The sequence below is a fragment of the Gekko japonicus genome, unplaced genomic scaffold (assembly GCF_001447785.1).
Source record: "Gekko japonicus isolate JY-2015 unplaced genomic scaffold, Gekko_japonicus_V1.1 scaffold92, whole genome shotgun sequence".
Lineage (NCBI taxonomy): Eukaryota > Metazoa > Chordata > Lepidosauria > Squamata > Gekkonidae > Gekko > Gekko japonicus.
Genome location: NW_015169780.1, coordinates 218305 through 232756, shown reverse-complemented (window position 1 = coordinate 232756; position 14452 = coordinate 218305). Strand labels below are relative to the sequence as shown.

Here is a 14452-nt window from a genome sequence, read left to right as displayed (position 1 = left end):
AATCCAGGAACACAAGTAGAGAGGCCATCAGTTTCGTGGAAGGTAGCAGGAGTTGACTTAACAGACGACTGCTTCTTAAATGGACAGTTCTATGTGGCCTGCTCCAGAGTGAGCTCATCAAGCAGCCTGGTGATCCTAGCACCTGAGGGTAGAACCACCAATGTGGCCTAGAGAGAAGGTCCTTCAGTAGAGAGGAAAAAAGTATGTATGTCTCACTTCATTTCTTGCACTACAATCTTCTCCATTAGAATTCCTACAACAAATGTCACATTTCAAATTTCACATCATCAGTATTATAACTGGATTTACGGAACTTAAATACCGTAGCGAAGCACGGGTATCAGGCTAGTAGCATATAAGACAGATTCACTGACTATTTTAACAAGATGATTTCATACGAAGCTTCTTGAAATCTGAGCTTAGTTGTAGTCTTGCTTATGAAGGTGGTATCTCATATTTGTGCACAAAGGGGGATACAAACTAGCACAACTAAATTATGTTATGTTTTAAAATCCTGTAACATATACTGCAAGCAAAAATTAGTCTATTTACAATGAACTAATTTCACATGGGATCCAGTTAGTTTGTTGTAGTCTGCATTCTGAAGTTATTAGTGTTCAGAAGCACTTAAAGCAGTAGAGTCCTTCATGTATTTCAGAATGGTATTTCAGGGAAAGTTCAATAGCACATATATATGTGTGCGTGTATATACGTGTCTTTACATTAAGTACTATATAGAGACATATTTACCATCTGTGTTCTGGAATCTATTTTGTGTAATTACATAGCATCTAGATTTTGAATCTGCACACATGTACACATTGTCCAGCTCTAACATTCAGCTGTTCTGCTTTTATTTATGGCTCTAATATTTTATTATGCATTCATAGTGAAAGTTAGTCTTTGCTGAAGGAGTCCAGTTATTTCACAGTTTGTTAAATGAGCTAACAAACATAGCTACTTGAATTATGAAAACCGAAGGCAAGATTATAGCTCCTTGCACAAAGTTATGTTAAATAAATGTTAAGTTAGTTGGGGATTTTGCAAACATTTTATTAAGAATTGATCTTTTGATGTTCCTTAAAGTAAAAATTACATTAGGTCACATAGAATAATAAGATCTATTGAAATTAAAGGGACTGAATTCCAAGCAGAGGGTTGGGAATAGAATATTTGATTGAAACTGCAACAAGCAACTGAATATGGCTGACTAGTTATCTTTCACAGCTACCAGTAGCGTATTTTTAAAAGGCTTCTGCTGACAAATTTTGTTGAGTATGTTTTCAGTTCTACTCTTTAATCAGATTAATGGTCCATTGTAGAAATCAGTTTATTTTTGTTTTGTTTTGTTTCAGGGGTACCAGAGGCCAAGTCATTATATTGCAACCCAAGGTAAGAGTTTGCCAGACTGTAGTATAGAATGGTTAATAAACAGTGCCACAGCAATTGTTCTCTCCATAAAGGAGAGGGATATTGTGCATAACTCACAGTGTAGTCCCTAAACAGAGTTATATCTTTCTAAACTTAACCTCAGGGTTTAGAAGGGTAAACTCTGTTTAGAGTGGTGCGGTCAGTGTTTGTTATTGTTGCTGTTTTTCCATTTCTGCTGCGGCTTTTTTATGTAGGATACCCAGTTGGTGCATGCCTGACTCAGATTTTCCCTGAGTAGATATGACTGCACTCTAGCTGTCCCTTACAGCTACCCCACCTGGAAGGGTTTCCCTATTTGAAGACAAGCCTTATATGTATAAAGAAATAATATATGCAGTGCATTGTCTTATGTAGTATGGTTCCTTGAGACAGCCGTACTCTACATAGTCTATGCAAGTGTTGCAATGAATGTTGGAGATCTGGACTGGGACAGTGTACTGTCTTAGTTTGGGTGGGGATTTTCCTCTTTTTATAAAAGGAATCAAAATATGACTTGGACCCCATTGAACATTTTTGCTGATGGACATAATTTGCATCACCTGAGCAGATTTTCTCCCTTCCCTTCCAGCTGCAGCCCAAAATGTGTGCTAAAATGCTGCTCCTGGGGGATGGGGGTAGTTAAAGATATGCAGCCGAAGAGGGAAAACAGCAAAAACCCTCCCTTTCCATTTGTGGAAATCCTTTGTGGGATCAGTCCCCTATAGCTGCAGAATATGATGCTAACTGTAATTCCTAGTTTTCTTTCACAGTTCATTTGGTTGTTTTATACTGTCTGATTCCACTGCTTTATCCTGTAATCCTCCTTGAGTCTCAGCAAGAAAGATGGACTATAAATAAAATAAACTATTTAGGTTGAAAGAAGCAAGTTTCCAGCATTATTTTGAGACCGCATATAATATGGGATATAATTAAGACTCTTGAGAGTCCCTTGGACTGCAAGAAGATCAAATTAGTCAATCCTAAAAGAAATCAACCCTGACTGTTCCCTGGAAGGCCAGATAATGAAACTGACGCTCAAATACTTTGGCCACCAAATGAGAAGGGAGTACTCACTGGAGAAGACCCTGATGCTGGGAAAGACTGAGGGTCAAAGAAGACGGGGACAGCAAAGGATGAGATGGTTAGTGTCATAGATGCAACGAACATGAAATTGAGCAAACGTCAGAGGATGGCGGAAGACAGGAGGGCCTGGCGTGATCTGGTCCATGGGGTCGCGAAGAGTCAGACTCGACTGTGTGACTGAACAACAACAACATAATTAAGACTAAACTTTGTAGGCCCTGACCTGGATGGTCCAGACAAGCCTGATCTCATCATACCTCAGATGCTAAGCAGGGTCAGTCCTGGCTAGTCTTTGGATGGGAGCCCACCAAGGAATACCAGGCAGGCAATAGCAAACCACCTTTCAACATCTCTTTCCTAGAAAATCCTACGGGGTCACCATAAGTTGGTTGCAGACCTGAATGACACTTTACACACACACACACACCATTTATAGAGAAAGCAGTGGAGTATTATGGCACAAATTCTTGCCCCAAAAAGTCAGAGGTGAAAAAAGCTAAATAGATATATGTACTAAAAAATTTCACACGTTCAATGGATCAGATTCTGTAGGAAGAAAATCTTGAAACTAATGGTTCACTCAAGTTTGATGTCACCAGAGGCCTTATATCATTTAACATCTAAAATTGTGTGTGTGGTGGTCCAAGATATGTACCATTAAGTACTCTTTGTTCATTGTATCCTTAAATATGTGTAATTATGTCTGCTATTTTTCAGTTACAAGTTTCAATAAATTGCAGTTACAAATAGTGCAAACGATAGTCTGTCAATAATGTCTTTAACATTTAAATTTTAACCAGGGACACACATTGTGGTTATGCTACAGTTCATATATTTTCTGCAATAAATAGTGATGGAAAGGATGGCCAAAACAGGTTTTGCAGTATCCATAGTCATGATGAATGTTAATATACTAATGATTAAGCCAGAAAAATTTAGTTCTTAGGTATTGGTTCATTCTGATATTGGATACCTTGATAAGTCTAATTTTTTTGCCTTAATTTTTTTATAATCAGCTGGTGATAATAAGCTATTTTGGTGAGACTAATGTCTGTGTTTCTAGGGTGCCGCAAATTTATAAGAATTACTGGAGTCCTTGCTATCTAAGAAATAACTGAAAGATACTTTGCAGATCTGTAACTACTTTACATTTATTTCAGAATGTTATCTGTTCCAGGCCCAGTCCACGAAACAGTGTATGACTTCTGGCGAATGATATGGCAGGAACAATCAGCTTGCATTGTTATGGTTACAAATTTAGTTGAGGTGGGACGGGTAAGTACAACTATAGAAAATGTTAAAATCTCAGAAAGTTACTTAAAGTATAATTTCTTATCTGATATGAAAAAAGGGTATGAGTTCCTTGAAACGTGAGCTGTTCAGTTGATCTCTCTACATTTGGTGAGAGCAAGACTGTGGAACTCCCAGTTCAGTGCCTAGATGCAATGTGTGCCCATTTGCTTCAAATCAAAATCCCAGTACAATCCCAAATTGTATTATCAGTTTCTGGATTGTATGTGGGATACAATCACATGAATTACATGGATTTTATGCATATAAGTTATATGTGTATTATGTTTGTACATGAATGTTTGGAGGACCAAGAAGTGAGATTTGTAAACCAGGGTGCAAAGCCCTCTCTGTGTCCACCCACTGTGCACAACAGGAAAACAGTACAAATCAGCCCAATGTACAATCAGCTATCATAGAGCACTTAGTGCATACAAAAGAAAGAAGTGTTGTTTTAATGAAACCAGTTCAGTGCAGTTTAATATAGGACAGTTTTCTCATTTACTAATCCCTTTGTGATTATTTCATTGTACTCCTCCTTGTCTCTAAGGTTCCAGAAAACTCTGTCCCTTTTGCTTGTTATCTATAACAGATGAATACTTGGGATGTGTTGGTGTTTTTTTCCCTTTTGATTCTGACATTTGAAATGATTGGATGGTCTGAAACACGGTGCAAGTCGGTATGGGCTCATTCTAAAAGTAAGGGCACCGGAAGCAAATATGTAATATCTCTAAGCTTAACAAGGAACATGCAGGTAGAACTAAGATGGGTGCTACATAGTTTTGAGTAATTTTCACCTGCTGTTTCATTTGTGAATTAGCATCTGCATTATTGTATTACTAGGTAGAATTAATAACATGTTGGACCCATTTGCATCTTTCATTCCTTTGTATTTCTTGGATGTTACTGTAGGTCAAGTGTTATAAGTACTGGCCTGATGACACTGAAGTGTATGGGGACTTCAAAGTTACTTGTGTGGAAGTGGAGCCACTTGCAGAGTATGTAGTTAGAACATTCACCCTTGAAAGAGTACGTATTTTTAGAAGTACCTATTATACTTTCCATATATGTGGCACCGCACTTATTCAATCCCTATTCTGTTAATTTGGAAATATTCTCTTTGAGATTCATAAATATCTTATTTATGTATTTAAAATATTTGTATCCTGCCTTTGCAGTGTCCAGGGAGGCAATTGATTTTTCTTTGGTCGTATGGTCATTCTGTCAGTCAATGGGAAACAGCTTTCTCTGTTTCACAGATCTTCACATTTGTGTGCAGTATACTTTATCTTCTTCTCTCTTTTTAGTTAAAACACTTTTACCACTGACTTAAAATTCTCCCTCCATTCTTGTGGTTTTTCTGTCTTGTTTTGTTTCCATAATAATCACTGCAATACCTGTCGGAGCACCTCTCCCGGCCTCAGTCTACTTGGACACTGTGCTCAATTTCTGGGATCTTCCTCCAGGTGCCATATCTTCAAGAGGCTCAGAGGGTGGCCACTAGGGGGAGGGTCTTTTCAGTGTTCCCCCCCCCCCGATCTTTGGAACAACCTCCCTGCTGGAGCCTGCCTGGTGCATAATCTGCCATCTTTGTGGCACCAGATTTACAGAAGCCTTTAAATATCTCTTTGGTCATTCAGGGGCCCATTATGATTAGCTTGGTGCCTCTGTCAGCTGCTCTTTACTGTTACTACTGTTTTGATGTTCTTATGTTTTCTTATATTAATTTTAATATCGATTTATTGTATTGTACTTTTACTGTTTTATATTTGTTGTAAACTGCACAGAGAGCTTTGGCTGTGGCCGGTATAGAAATGTGGTTGTTTTTGTTGTTGTTGTTGATGATGATGATAATATCAAGCTTTGAATTTTTTGACAAATGTAAATGTTATAAAATCTAAGCTGCATTGAAAATCTTTCTTTCTGCCCCTTGGAACTTTTCATTTGCAATGTTTTAAGATCAGCTTCCTTAAATGATATTTGTAATGCACGCCTCTTTGATTTCACACAAACACACACATGCATAAAACAGTTTCTTCACAGAATCTGGTTTTCTGTTTTGTTACTTAAGCTTTGCTTATTCAGGAGTTGAATATCATAGAGGTGGCTTCTGATGACTTCATCATGAAAAATATTTTTACTACCCAGTTAGCACCTTGCTTATTTTTAGTTCTTTTACATGTTGCTGCTCTGATCCAAGCAGGTCAGTTTCAGGATACATGATCTCTTTAATCAACTGGTGTTGTGTCTGTTTCTTGCTGTATCTCTCAATCACTACTCTTCTTTCTTCATAGTCACCTGTGCTGGATACCTGTATTATTCAGTTGGGCTCTTATCATTATCACTTTTTCTCTTTCGAAGGGGCATATCTACACTACCTCTGTGGTGCAGAGTGGTTAGGAATCTTTTAAAAGATTGTTTTCAGCACCCCACTGGAATTTCCCAGAGTTTTGAGAGGAAGCCATGACAGTTTCTGTACTGTGAAACTGGTATGGGCTTGTTGTATAGACATTTCCTTTGTGTACTGGTTTCCTTGTGTCATCCAGAGACAGTGTAGTTCCGCTGTTGCTGCTTCAGCTGCCAATACTGGAGTGGATCTAACCACCTGCCAGGTAGCCTTCCTCTGTCCTAAGAAGCATTCCTCCAACTTAAGCAGCTCTTCCTCCAGTGGACAAGCCACGTAACCTGGAGGAAAGGCTCCATAGACAGAGGGAAGGCTTCAAACTTAAGCCAAAAGGAAATGTGAGGTATAAATATTTTGATAAATAAATGCCTAAATAAACAAACTTTGCTCAGTAGAGTGGTAGGGTGGGGTAAGATCTACACCAGTGCTTCCCCAAGTCAGGTTTTTCATAGTTTACCTGCCCCAGTCTTTTATCAGTGGTCATTCGCTCCCCCATTGCACACCAGCAGGGCTTTAAAAAAATGTTTGCCAGTTTAGTATTGTTATATCAATATAACTTTATCCGTGTAACAAGTTCTATGAACTTCCAGCTTTCATTTTTTAAGTGATTTTCTAGCCCCTTTCGTTGTGGAGATACACATTTTGCCCATTATCTTCACAAAAGGTACTAAAGAATACTTCTTTTAACAATTTGAGCTGGGTAGTCAGAGAACCTGGTACACATATTGTTGTAACACTGTGGTGATATAATGCTATTCAGTTGTGGATTTTAAAAAAATGGCTGCCATAACCGGGAGACAAAACGGCTGCTGTGTGGGTGAAATGACCCACACAGTAGCCGTCCAGGCTTTTCTGGGATCTTTCTCAAAACTTCAGAGCAAAGCAGGTATGGGAAAGATCAGAGAAAAGCCAGGGAACCCCTAAGAGCTGCACAAATGCACCATGAGGCTATGCAGAAGTGGGGAGTGGGTGGACTATTTCCCAGCCGCATCAACCCAGGGCAACTAACCTGTGTGGAAATGGCCATAGTGTAGCCCATAACTCCTAGGGCTGTTTTCCTTACAAGCTATTTTTGCACTGTCCTCTGTTCCTATATGTGAGTATTTCGTAATATGGACTTCATGGGAATACTCTTTCATATGTTATAATTGTATAATATATATGGCTTGGCCATGCAAGTTTTCAATATATAATGAGAAAATAGTATCACATTCAGTGTTGTATTTTGTTTATGAAAAAAGCAGATATTCAGTGACATTTTGTATTTATAACCATACATAAATTCAGCTGTAGCAATCCTATTTTAAGACACAATTGTCATTTTTTTTTCACATAGAGCTTTAACAAAAAAAAGTATTGATTCTGGCAATTGCTGTGCTTGCTTCAAAATTCAATATTTGATTTTTAATGTTTTTGCCTATCATGACTTATTAAATTATGAAAAACATTATGTTGGTGTGTTTTTTCTCTCCAATTTTGACAGAGAGCATACAATGAAATACGTGAAGTTAAACAGTTCCACTTTACTGGCTGGCCAGATCATGGAGTACCGTACAACGCAACAGGCCTTCTTTCATTCATACGCCGTGTGAAACTTTCTAACCCTCCTAGTGCTGGGCCGATTGTTGTGCATTGCAGGTGTGTAGAGAAGAGGTAGATGCATTTTCTATAACTTCTCAATGTGAGCATGACCCGTAGTCTCTTGTGATGTAATGTGATGTTGTGGGAGTTTTGTTTGTTGATCTCAAATCAGTTTTGAAACAAAAGCCTGAACACCATTGGACTTTAACAGTGCATCTTTTCTGGGTGTGCTTTTCAAAGGATATGAAACAAGTACTTCACTTTTATGTGTTAATGAGCTTCAATTATATTAAGGATTAGGGCTGGTTCAGGTGTTTGTTTCTGCAAATGTAGTTTAGTAGAAGAAATAGGATCTAACCCAGTGAATCCCTGGTTATTCATCTGAATTACTTGTGCTAATATTTGTCTTTTAATTAATTCAAAATTACACTTCCATTTATTAGATATGCAGTTCATAGTTTTACTATAAAGAACAAGAGGAGTTAGCAGTTTGAGGCGGGGGGATTGTATTGAGAGGAATACTCTGTAAATCATTTTCTAATTCCTTTAAGTGCTGGAGCTGGACGAACTGGCTGTTACATCGTAATTGACATCATGCTCGACATGGCAGAAAGAGAAGGTGTTGTGGACATCTACAATTGTGTCAAAGCACTGCGTTCACGCCGCATCAATATGGTACAGACAGAGGTATTAATGCTTCATTTTCTGCATTTAATAGTCAGTAGTGCAGTGTTCTACTTGAGGCATTTAGCCAGCACGCCTTGAATCACAGAATCTTGCTTCATGAAGACAAACCATTGGAGAAAAATTGAGTTGTTAACACAAGTGGAAAAGAGCTGTTGCCTTTACGTCCTGATTGCAGCTTTCAAAAGAACGTTGATCTGGCCACTTTTGGAAAATGGATATTGGAATAGTTGGTCTAATACTGTGTTCTTAAGTTCCAGATATCACCTTCCTAGACTGCTGTCCTGTCCATAATGTGACTAAGTATCCTAAATCACAGAAAGGCATTTGGGCTCTGGATTCAAACTGTAGACATAATCTTGGGGACTTTTCATGAAATTTGATTGTTAGATAGAATCATAGAATCACAGAGTTGGAAGGGGTCATACAGGCCATCTAGATGCTGGCAAAGGATGTGCATTTTTCACTCCAGCATCCAAGAAGTTTATAGACAAAGTACAGCTTTTGAACAAGGCACTAAAATACATTTCTGTCACATATCTCACTAAGAACATTACCTTATATACCCTCTCCCACACACACATATATCCTGCTTAGTATGGTAGTCTCTTCTCAGATGCCTTCTATTTATGTTTTAGATGTCCTTAAATGTTAATGTTGGGAACTGTGTAAAAAATGTACTGTGCATCGATTTGGAGCTAATGTTGCAAATCCGGGATGCTGTAGATGATATATTAGACTGGGAGTAACTACATATCTTAAGGCATCAATTTATATCTGTCTGATCTCTTGGAGACCTAGAAATAAGGTGTATAGTAAAAATACCTATTGGGCTGCACCTTGCCATTAGTGGCTGTTGGAGAACAGACAAAAGTGTGGGAAGGACATGCTTGCTTTTTGTAGATAGAACAGGAGCGGGCATCTGATGTAGGCATCTCATTTACAACTTGATAGTTGCCAGCACCATCTGGTAAATATAGCATCTAAAAGTGCACTTTGTTTCACCCTGATTTTTCCCACCCCATGTGCTCTATATTAGCTCTTAGCATCTGCTTTTAAACACTCAGATCACAGATTATTTGACTGGCAGTGACTTTATAAAGCAGCCATTATTTTGCAGGTGCAATATAAGAATGCTCGTAAGAGGCTATCCAGGCAACAGGCCAACTGACGAGTTCAAAATTTATTGTTGAAAAAGCAAACTTAGCAGTCAATTGAGCTAGAAGCCGCTTCACATTTAACAGCAAAATAAACTGTTTGTGGTAGCAGCATAAAAATTTCCACCAGCATTATTCCAGAGGTATACACATTTTTCACTTACACGGAGATGATGATTATTTCACTTTGCAAAATAATCTAACACAAAGATCTTACAATGTAGCTTCTACATGACCCCCTCATCTCTCATGGTACAGTCACAAAGCTTGGTACAATAACTTAAACTGAGAAGTAGTTACGACTGGCCCACAGTCATCCAAAGTTTTTATAGCTGAGTGGGGACTTGAGACCAGTTTCCCCAGTCACTTATATGCTCCTCTGCACTACAGGGTCATAATGAACACATTTGCTAGGTATCAAGCCCCATTGGACATAATGGAACTTACATATGAGAAATTTGCATAGAAATTCACTGTAAATACATCAAACCACTGTACAGCAAGCACAGAGCTGTGGCAAAGATCAAGGAACTCATCATTATTTTTTTTAATTCCATGTTCAGACCTGTATTTAATCATGAGGAAATTTACTTTTGCATGGAATACACAGAGCCCCTCTCCAAAGCATTTAGCTATTTGTATACTACTTTTGGATTTCATGAATGAAAGCTATTGCAAATAAAGAAGCAAATTACACTGAAAGAGAAACATAGACACCCCCCAAAAAATTAAATATCCACTATAAGCAAATTATTATCTATGCCATTAAGCATCTTTATATTTAAATTAGCCTTTCTCAGGAGATTACTCTGATTAAATGAATCTCGAGTAACTGGTTGTACTTAATGCACTTCAGCAGTATAAAATGGATTAAGTTAAATTGAATGAGTTGAATGAGAATCCTAGTAAGAAATATCACTAAAATGTTCTTCTGTTCCTTTTCTGGCAGGAGCAGTATATCTTTATTCATGATGCCATTCTGGAAGCTTGCTTATGTGGAGAAACTGCCATCCCTGTCTGTGAATTCAAAGCTGCATATTTTGATATGATTAGAATAGACTCTCAGACAAACTCTTCACATCTCAAAGATGAATTTCAGGTATTTTCAGTTGCTGGTTGCTCTTTTATATAACATCAACTTCATTGGGTATAATCACTTCCAAAAAGAACGTTTTTTATGTCAGATTCATAACCTTTGGCCCCTCTCTGTGTGGTAAGCCTATATTATCAGCCATTTCTTCCACTGTGTACATTGCAAAGTCTTCTGTAAATGTAGACTACCATTCTCTGATTATAATTACCATAGCCTGCCAATTCATTTGAACAGCCGTGACCTTTGGTCAGCCAGAGGTGATTTTGCATTTTAATAAGGAAACAGCGTACATGAATTTTACACAGTGTTTTTCTCCAGGGATGGCAGGGGGGGGGGGTCGGTTAGTGTTGGGATGCAGATGGAGAACTAATTCTGTATATACAGAATATCTGATTCCACTTTCTGTCATGACCGAACTCCAGAGGCAACCCAAGTGGGCAGACCCCTTGCTTTTCAACATCTCTTCCATGCAAAATGATTTAATGCCCAAATCTGTCCGAGTGTAAGAGGCGCTGCCTTCTTAACAGAGTTGCCCTCTGTCCTTTAGACCCTGAATTCAGTGACTCCTCGTCTGCAAGCAGAAGACTGCAGTATAGCATGCCTGCCAAGGAACCATGACAAGAACCGCTTTATGGATATGCTGCCACCTGACAGATGTCTGCCTTTCTTAATCACTATTGATGGCGAGAGCAGCAACTACATCAATGCTGCCCTTATGGATGTAAGAGACTATTTTCATTGTTTGTGTAACATGCCTCAAAAAGATGTGGACTGTGCAGGAGCACTTGCTGATTAAAGAAAATGCAAGGTGCTTCTCCTCCAGCATTCAATTAAATAACTATTAAAGAAAAACAATTTGATAAGTAAAATTGTTTACTGTTAGTAAACAGTAGTTATTAAAATTGTTTACTGATATTTTTTTGACATTCTGAGACCAGAATTTCAAGATTTCAAATGTTTGTTGGAATTGGAAATTCATGACAAAAACTCTAGCAGAATTTTTATGTGTATGTTAATTTAAAGTCAGTTCTAGTAATTTGTTTTTTACTACTGAGGACAGTTCCAGATAAAGTAGTGGATCAGTGAGTAGAACAATGGAGACATAATATTCATTTAAGGACAGTACAGCATGGATGCTACCATCTGTACTGGCGGGGGGTTGTTTACAGATAACTGTTATCAGGGCCATAGCCAGTGGTAGGACATTGCAGGTGGTGCCCCCTATCACATTTGCAATGCCCCCCACCCCAGTCTCCCCCAATCTTCCCTTACCAGTTTAAATTTAAATAGCTTGGTAAGCTGCACCACCGTGCTGGCCCAGAAGTGTGATTACCTTCCTTCCAGCAGCTTCGCTGAGAGCGGTGCAGCATGAACCATGCCGAGTGAGCAGCCTAGTGGCAGGCAGCTCTATACCCTTAAGCCCTCCCTGGCTCCCATACATACATCAGCAGGAGTGGGAAGCTGTATGAATTGTGAGGTGGAGAACCGGGGTCCGCCCATGTCAAAGGGCAAAGGCCTAGGCTACCTTCCAAAAAGGCTTCACAATCACACCCCAGTGGCTGAGGGGAGAGAGTGAGGATGACAGACCCATGACACCGCCCCAATGTGCCATGCTGTGCTCCTTACCCAATGGGCAGTCGCCAGGGAGCAGGAAGCAGCTGGAAGAGCTGGCGAGGCCATAGTGACTGCCCACCAGGGAGCAGCCTGCTCCAAGCAGGTAAGCACAGCCGCCTCAGCAATCAAGAGGGAGGGGGACTGGCCAGGCCTTTGCTGACCACTGCATACCCTGCCCCCTGTTCATAGGCACCCATGCTCTTCCTTAGGATCTCTTCCCCCTTAGCATTTCAGGGATCTCCTGTGTGAGAGAGATGATAAGAAAATCTGATTCTGCTGTTAGATATCTCTTGTATCAGCAGAAGTAGCTGCTGGATCCAGACCGATATGTTAATTGCAATCCCAGTTAAAATTATTTGTTCTCGCCTTCCTTTTTTCCTGAACCTCAAAAAAGCAATTTCATTCAATTTAATAAGCGCCTCCGGTGCCCCTGGAAAAATTCTTGGCTATGGGGCTGCCTCTAACCCACAGTGGATATGCCATTAAGATCCCTGGCAAATAAAATGGCCTTGCCAGAGCCACCTGAAGATTTCTAGCAATGGTGTTCCACACAGTGAAAGCTGTAGTAGAAAAGGAATGGGCTCTGGATGATTCCATGTAGACTACCTTGAGAGGAAGAGCAACTAGTAGGTAGCTGTCTGAAGAACATAGTTGGCTCATGAGGAAAAGATGACTTTAATAGTCATGATCATCTTGAAGCAATCTCAGAAACAAACTGGCAGCCAAGGTAGTAGTCTCAGACTCTCAGGCAAGATGTTCCCACCAGCTAACCCCTGACAATAGCTGAGCTGCCAGATTCTGGATCAGCTGCAGTTTCTGGGTTGTCTGAAATAGACTGGTATAGTGCCTACATAAGCATTGTTTAGATTAGGGGTGTGCATTCAGTATTTGCTGAGACAAATAAAAACCCAAAAAATACTTTATTGGTACTTTTCAGATATTTTGTACATTGAATCAGATTCTCTAATAATCTGTAATTGGCTGCCGATACAGAGAATCCCAATAAAAGCTGAAATTATTCAACTTTTATTCAACCTGATTCAGCAATGCCATCTCGTGGCTTCTTCTGGCCTGCAGTTTAAACTGCAGGGTCGGAAAAGCCTCCTAGCCAGGTCTGCATGCAGTGGGGAGAGACCTGACTGCCGCATGCAGATCCTGGGGCAGTAGAAGCCTCCCGGACAGGTCTACATCCATCAACAAGAGACGTCTCCGCCATACACAGATCCTGGGGCCACCCTCTCCTGGCCCGCAGTTTAAACCATGGGGCGGGAGAAGCTTCCCAGCCAGGTCTGTGTATGGTGGGGTGAGACCTCCTCTCCTCACACAGATCCTTTTCAAGCTGCGCTGCAAGTGAACTCCAAAGTAGCGAGTTCACACTTCCTGGTTTATTCGCAGCACAGCTTGCAAAACACATTTAAAGGGATGGTCCCCTTAAATGCTGAGCCGAAAAATTCAGCAATCCCAATTATTTCCCGAATCCCAATATCATACCGCTATTGGGATTCAGGAATACTGGGAAATCCCGTTATTTTCGGGTTCAGTATACCTGAAGTTGGAAAATACTGATTTTCTGTGTGTGCACATCCCTAGTTTATTTTATTTATTTATTTGTTTAATTCAATTTATACCCCGCCCTCCCCACAATGCTGGCTCAGGGCGGCTTACATAGGGGCAAACGCCAATATAAAACATAATTAAAACCATTTAAAATCCCAACAGTACAAAAACATTCTTAACAAGTTATTGACTAAAGTGCTCAAAGATGGCATATTTCAACTGTTCAGCATCGTCTGCTCCTGGGAAGCACTGATGTTCCCTCATCCAGGGCCAGGTGAAGATGGAATAATGGTGATGGTAGTGGCAGCTCCTACTCATACGCCTGGTGGAAGAGCTCCGTCTTACAGGCCCTGCGGAACTGCACAAGGTCCCGCAGGGCCCGGATCTCCTCCGGGAGCTCGTTCCACCAGATAGGAGCCGCCACCGAGAAAGCCCTGGCCCTGGTAGCGGCCAGCCTGGCCTCTTTGGGGCCTGGCATTGCCAGGAGATGTTGAATCCCGGACCGAAGTTTAGATGTCAGATAAAGTCTGTTCCATGCTTTTAATCACATGCAGGGGCAAATGCATTTGAGAAATACAT

At 40.0% G+C, this 14452-nt stretch overlaps 1 protein-coding gene across 1 annotated transcript in view; it reads left to right on the top strand.

Moving 5' to 3' along the window:
* The window catches only part of PTPRK (protein tyrosine phosphatase, receptor type K), a 492629-nt gene that overhangs the window by 458386 nt on the left and 19791 nt on the right, over positions 1 to 14452 (top strand). The window contains 7 exon segments of the mRNA XM_015416770.1: positions 1356 to 1392; positions 3671 to 3768; positions 4696 to 4812; positions 7671 to 7825; positions 8320 to 8455; positions 10559 to 10708; positions 11250 to 11423. Of these exon segments, the coding sequence (XP_015272256.1) occupies positions 1356 to 1392; positions 3671 to 3768; positions 4696 to 4812; positions 7671 to 7825; positions 8320 to 8455; positions 10559 to 10708; positions 11250 to 11423 (867 nt within the window).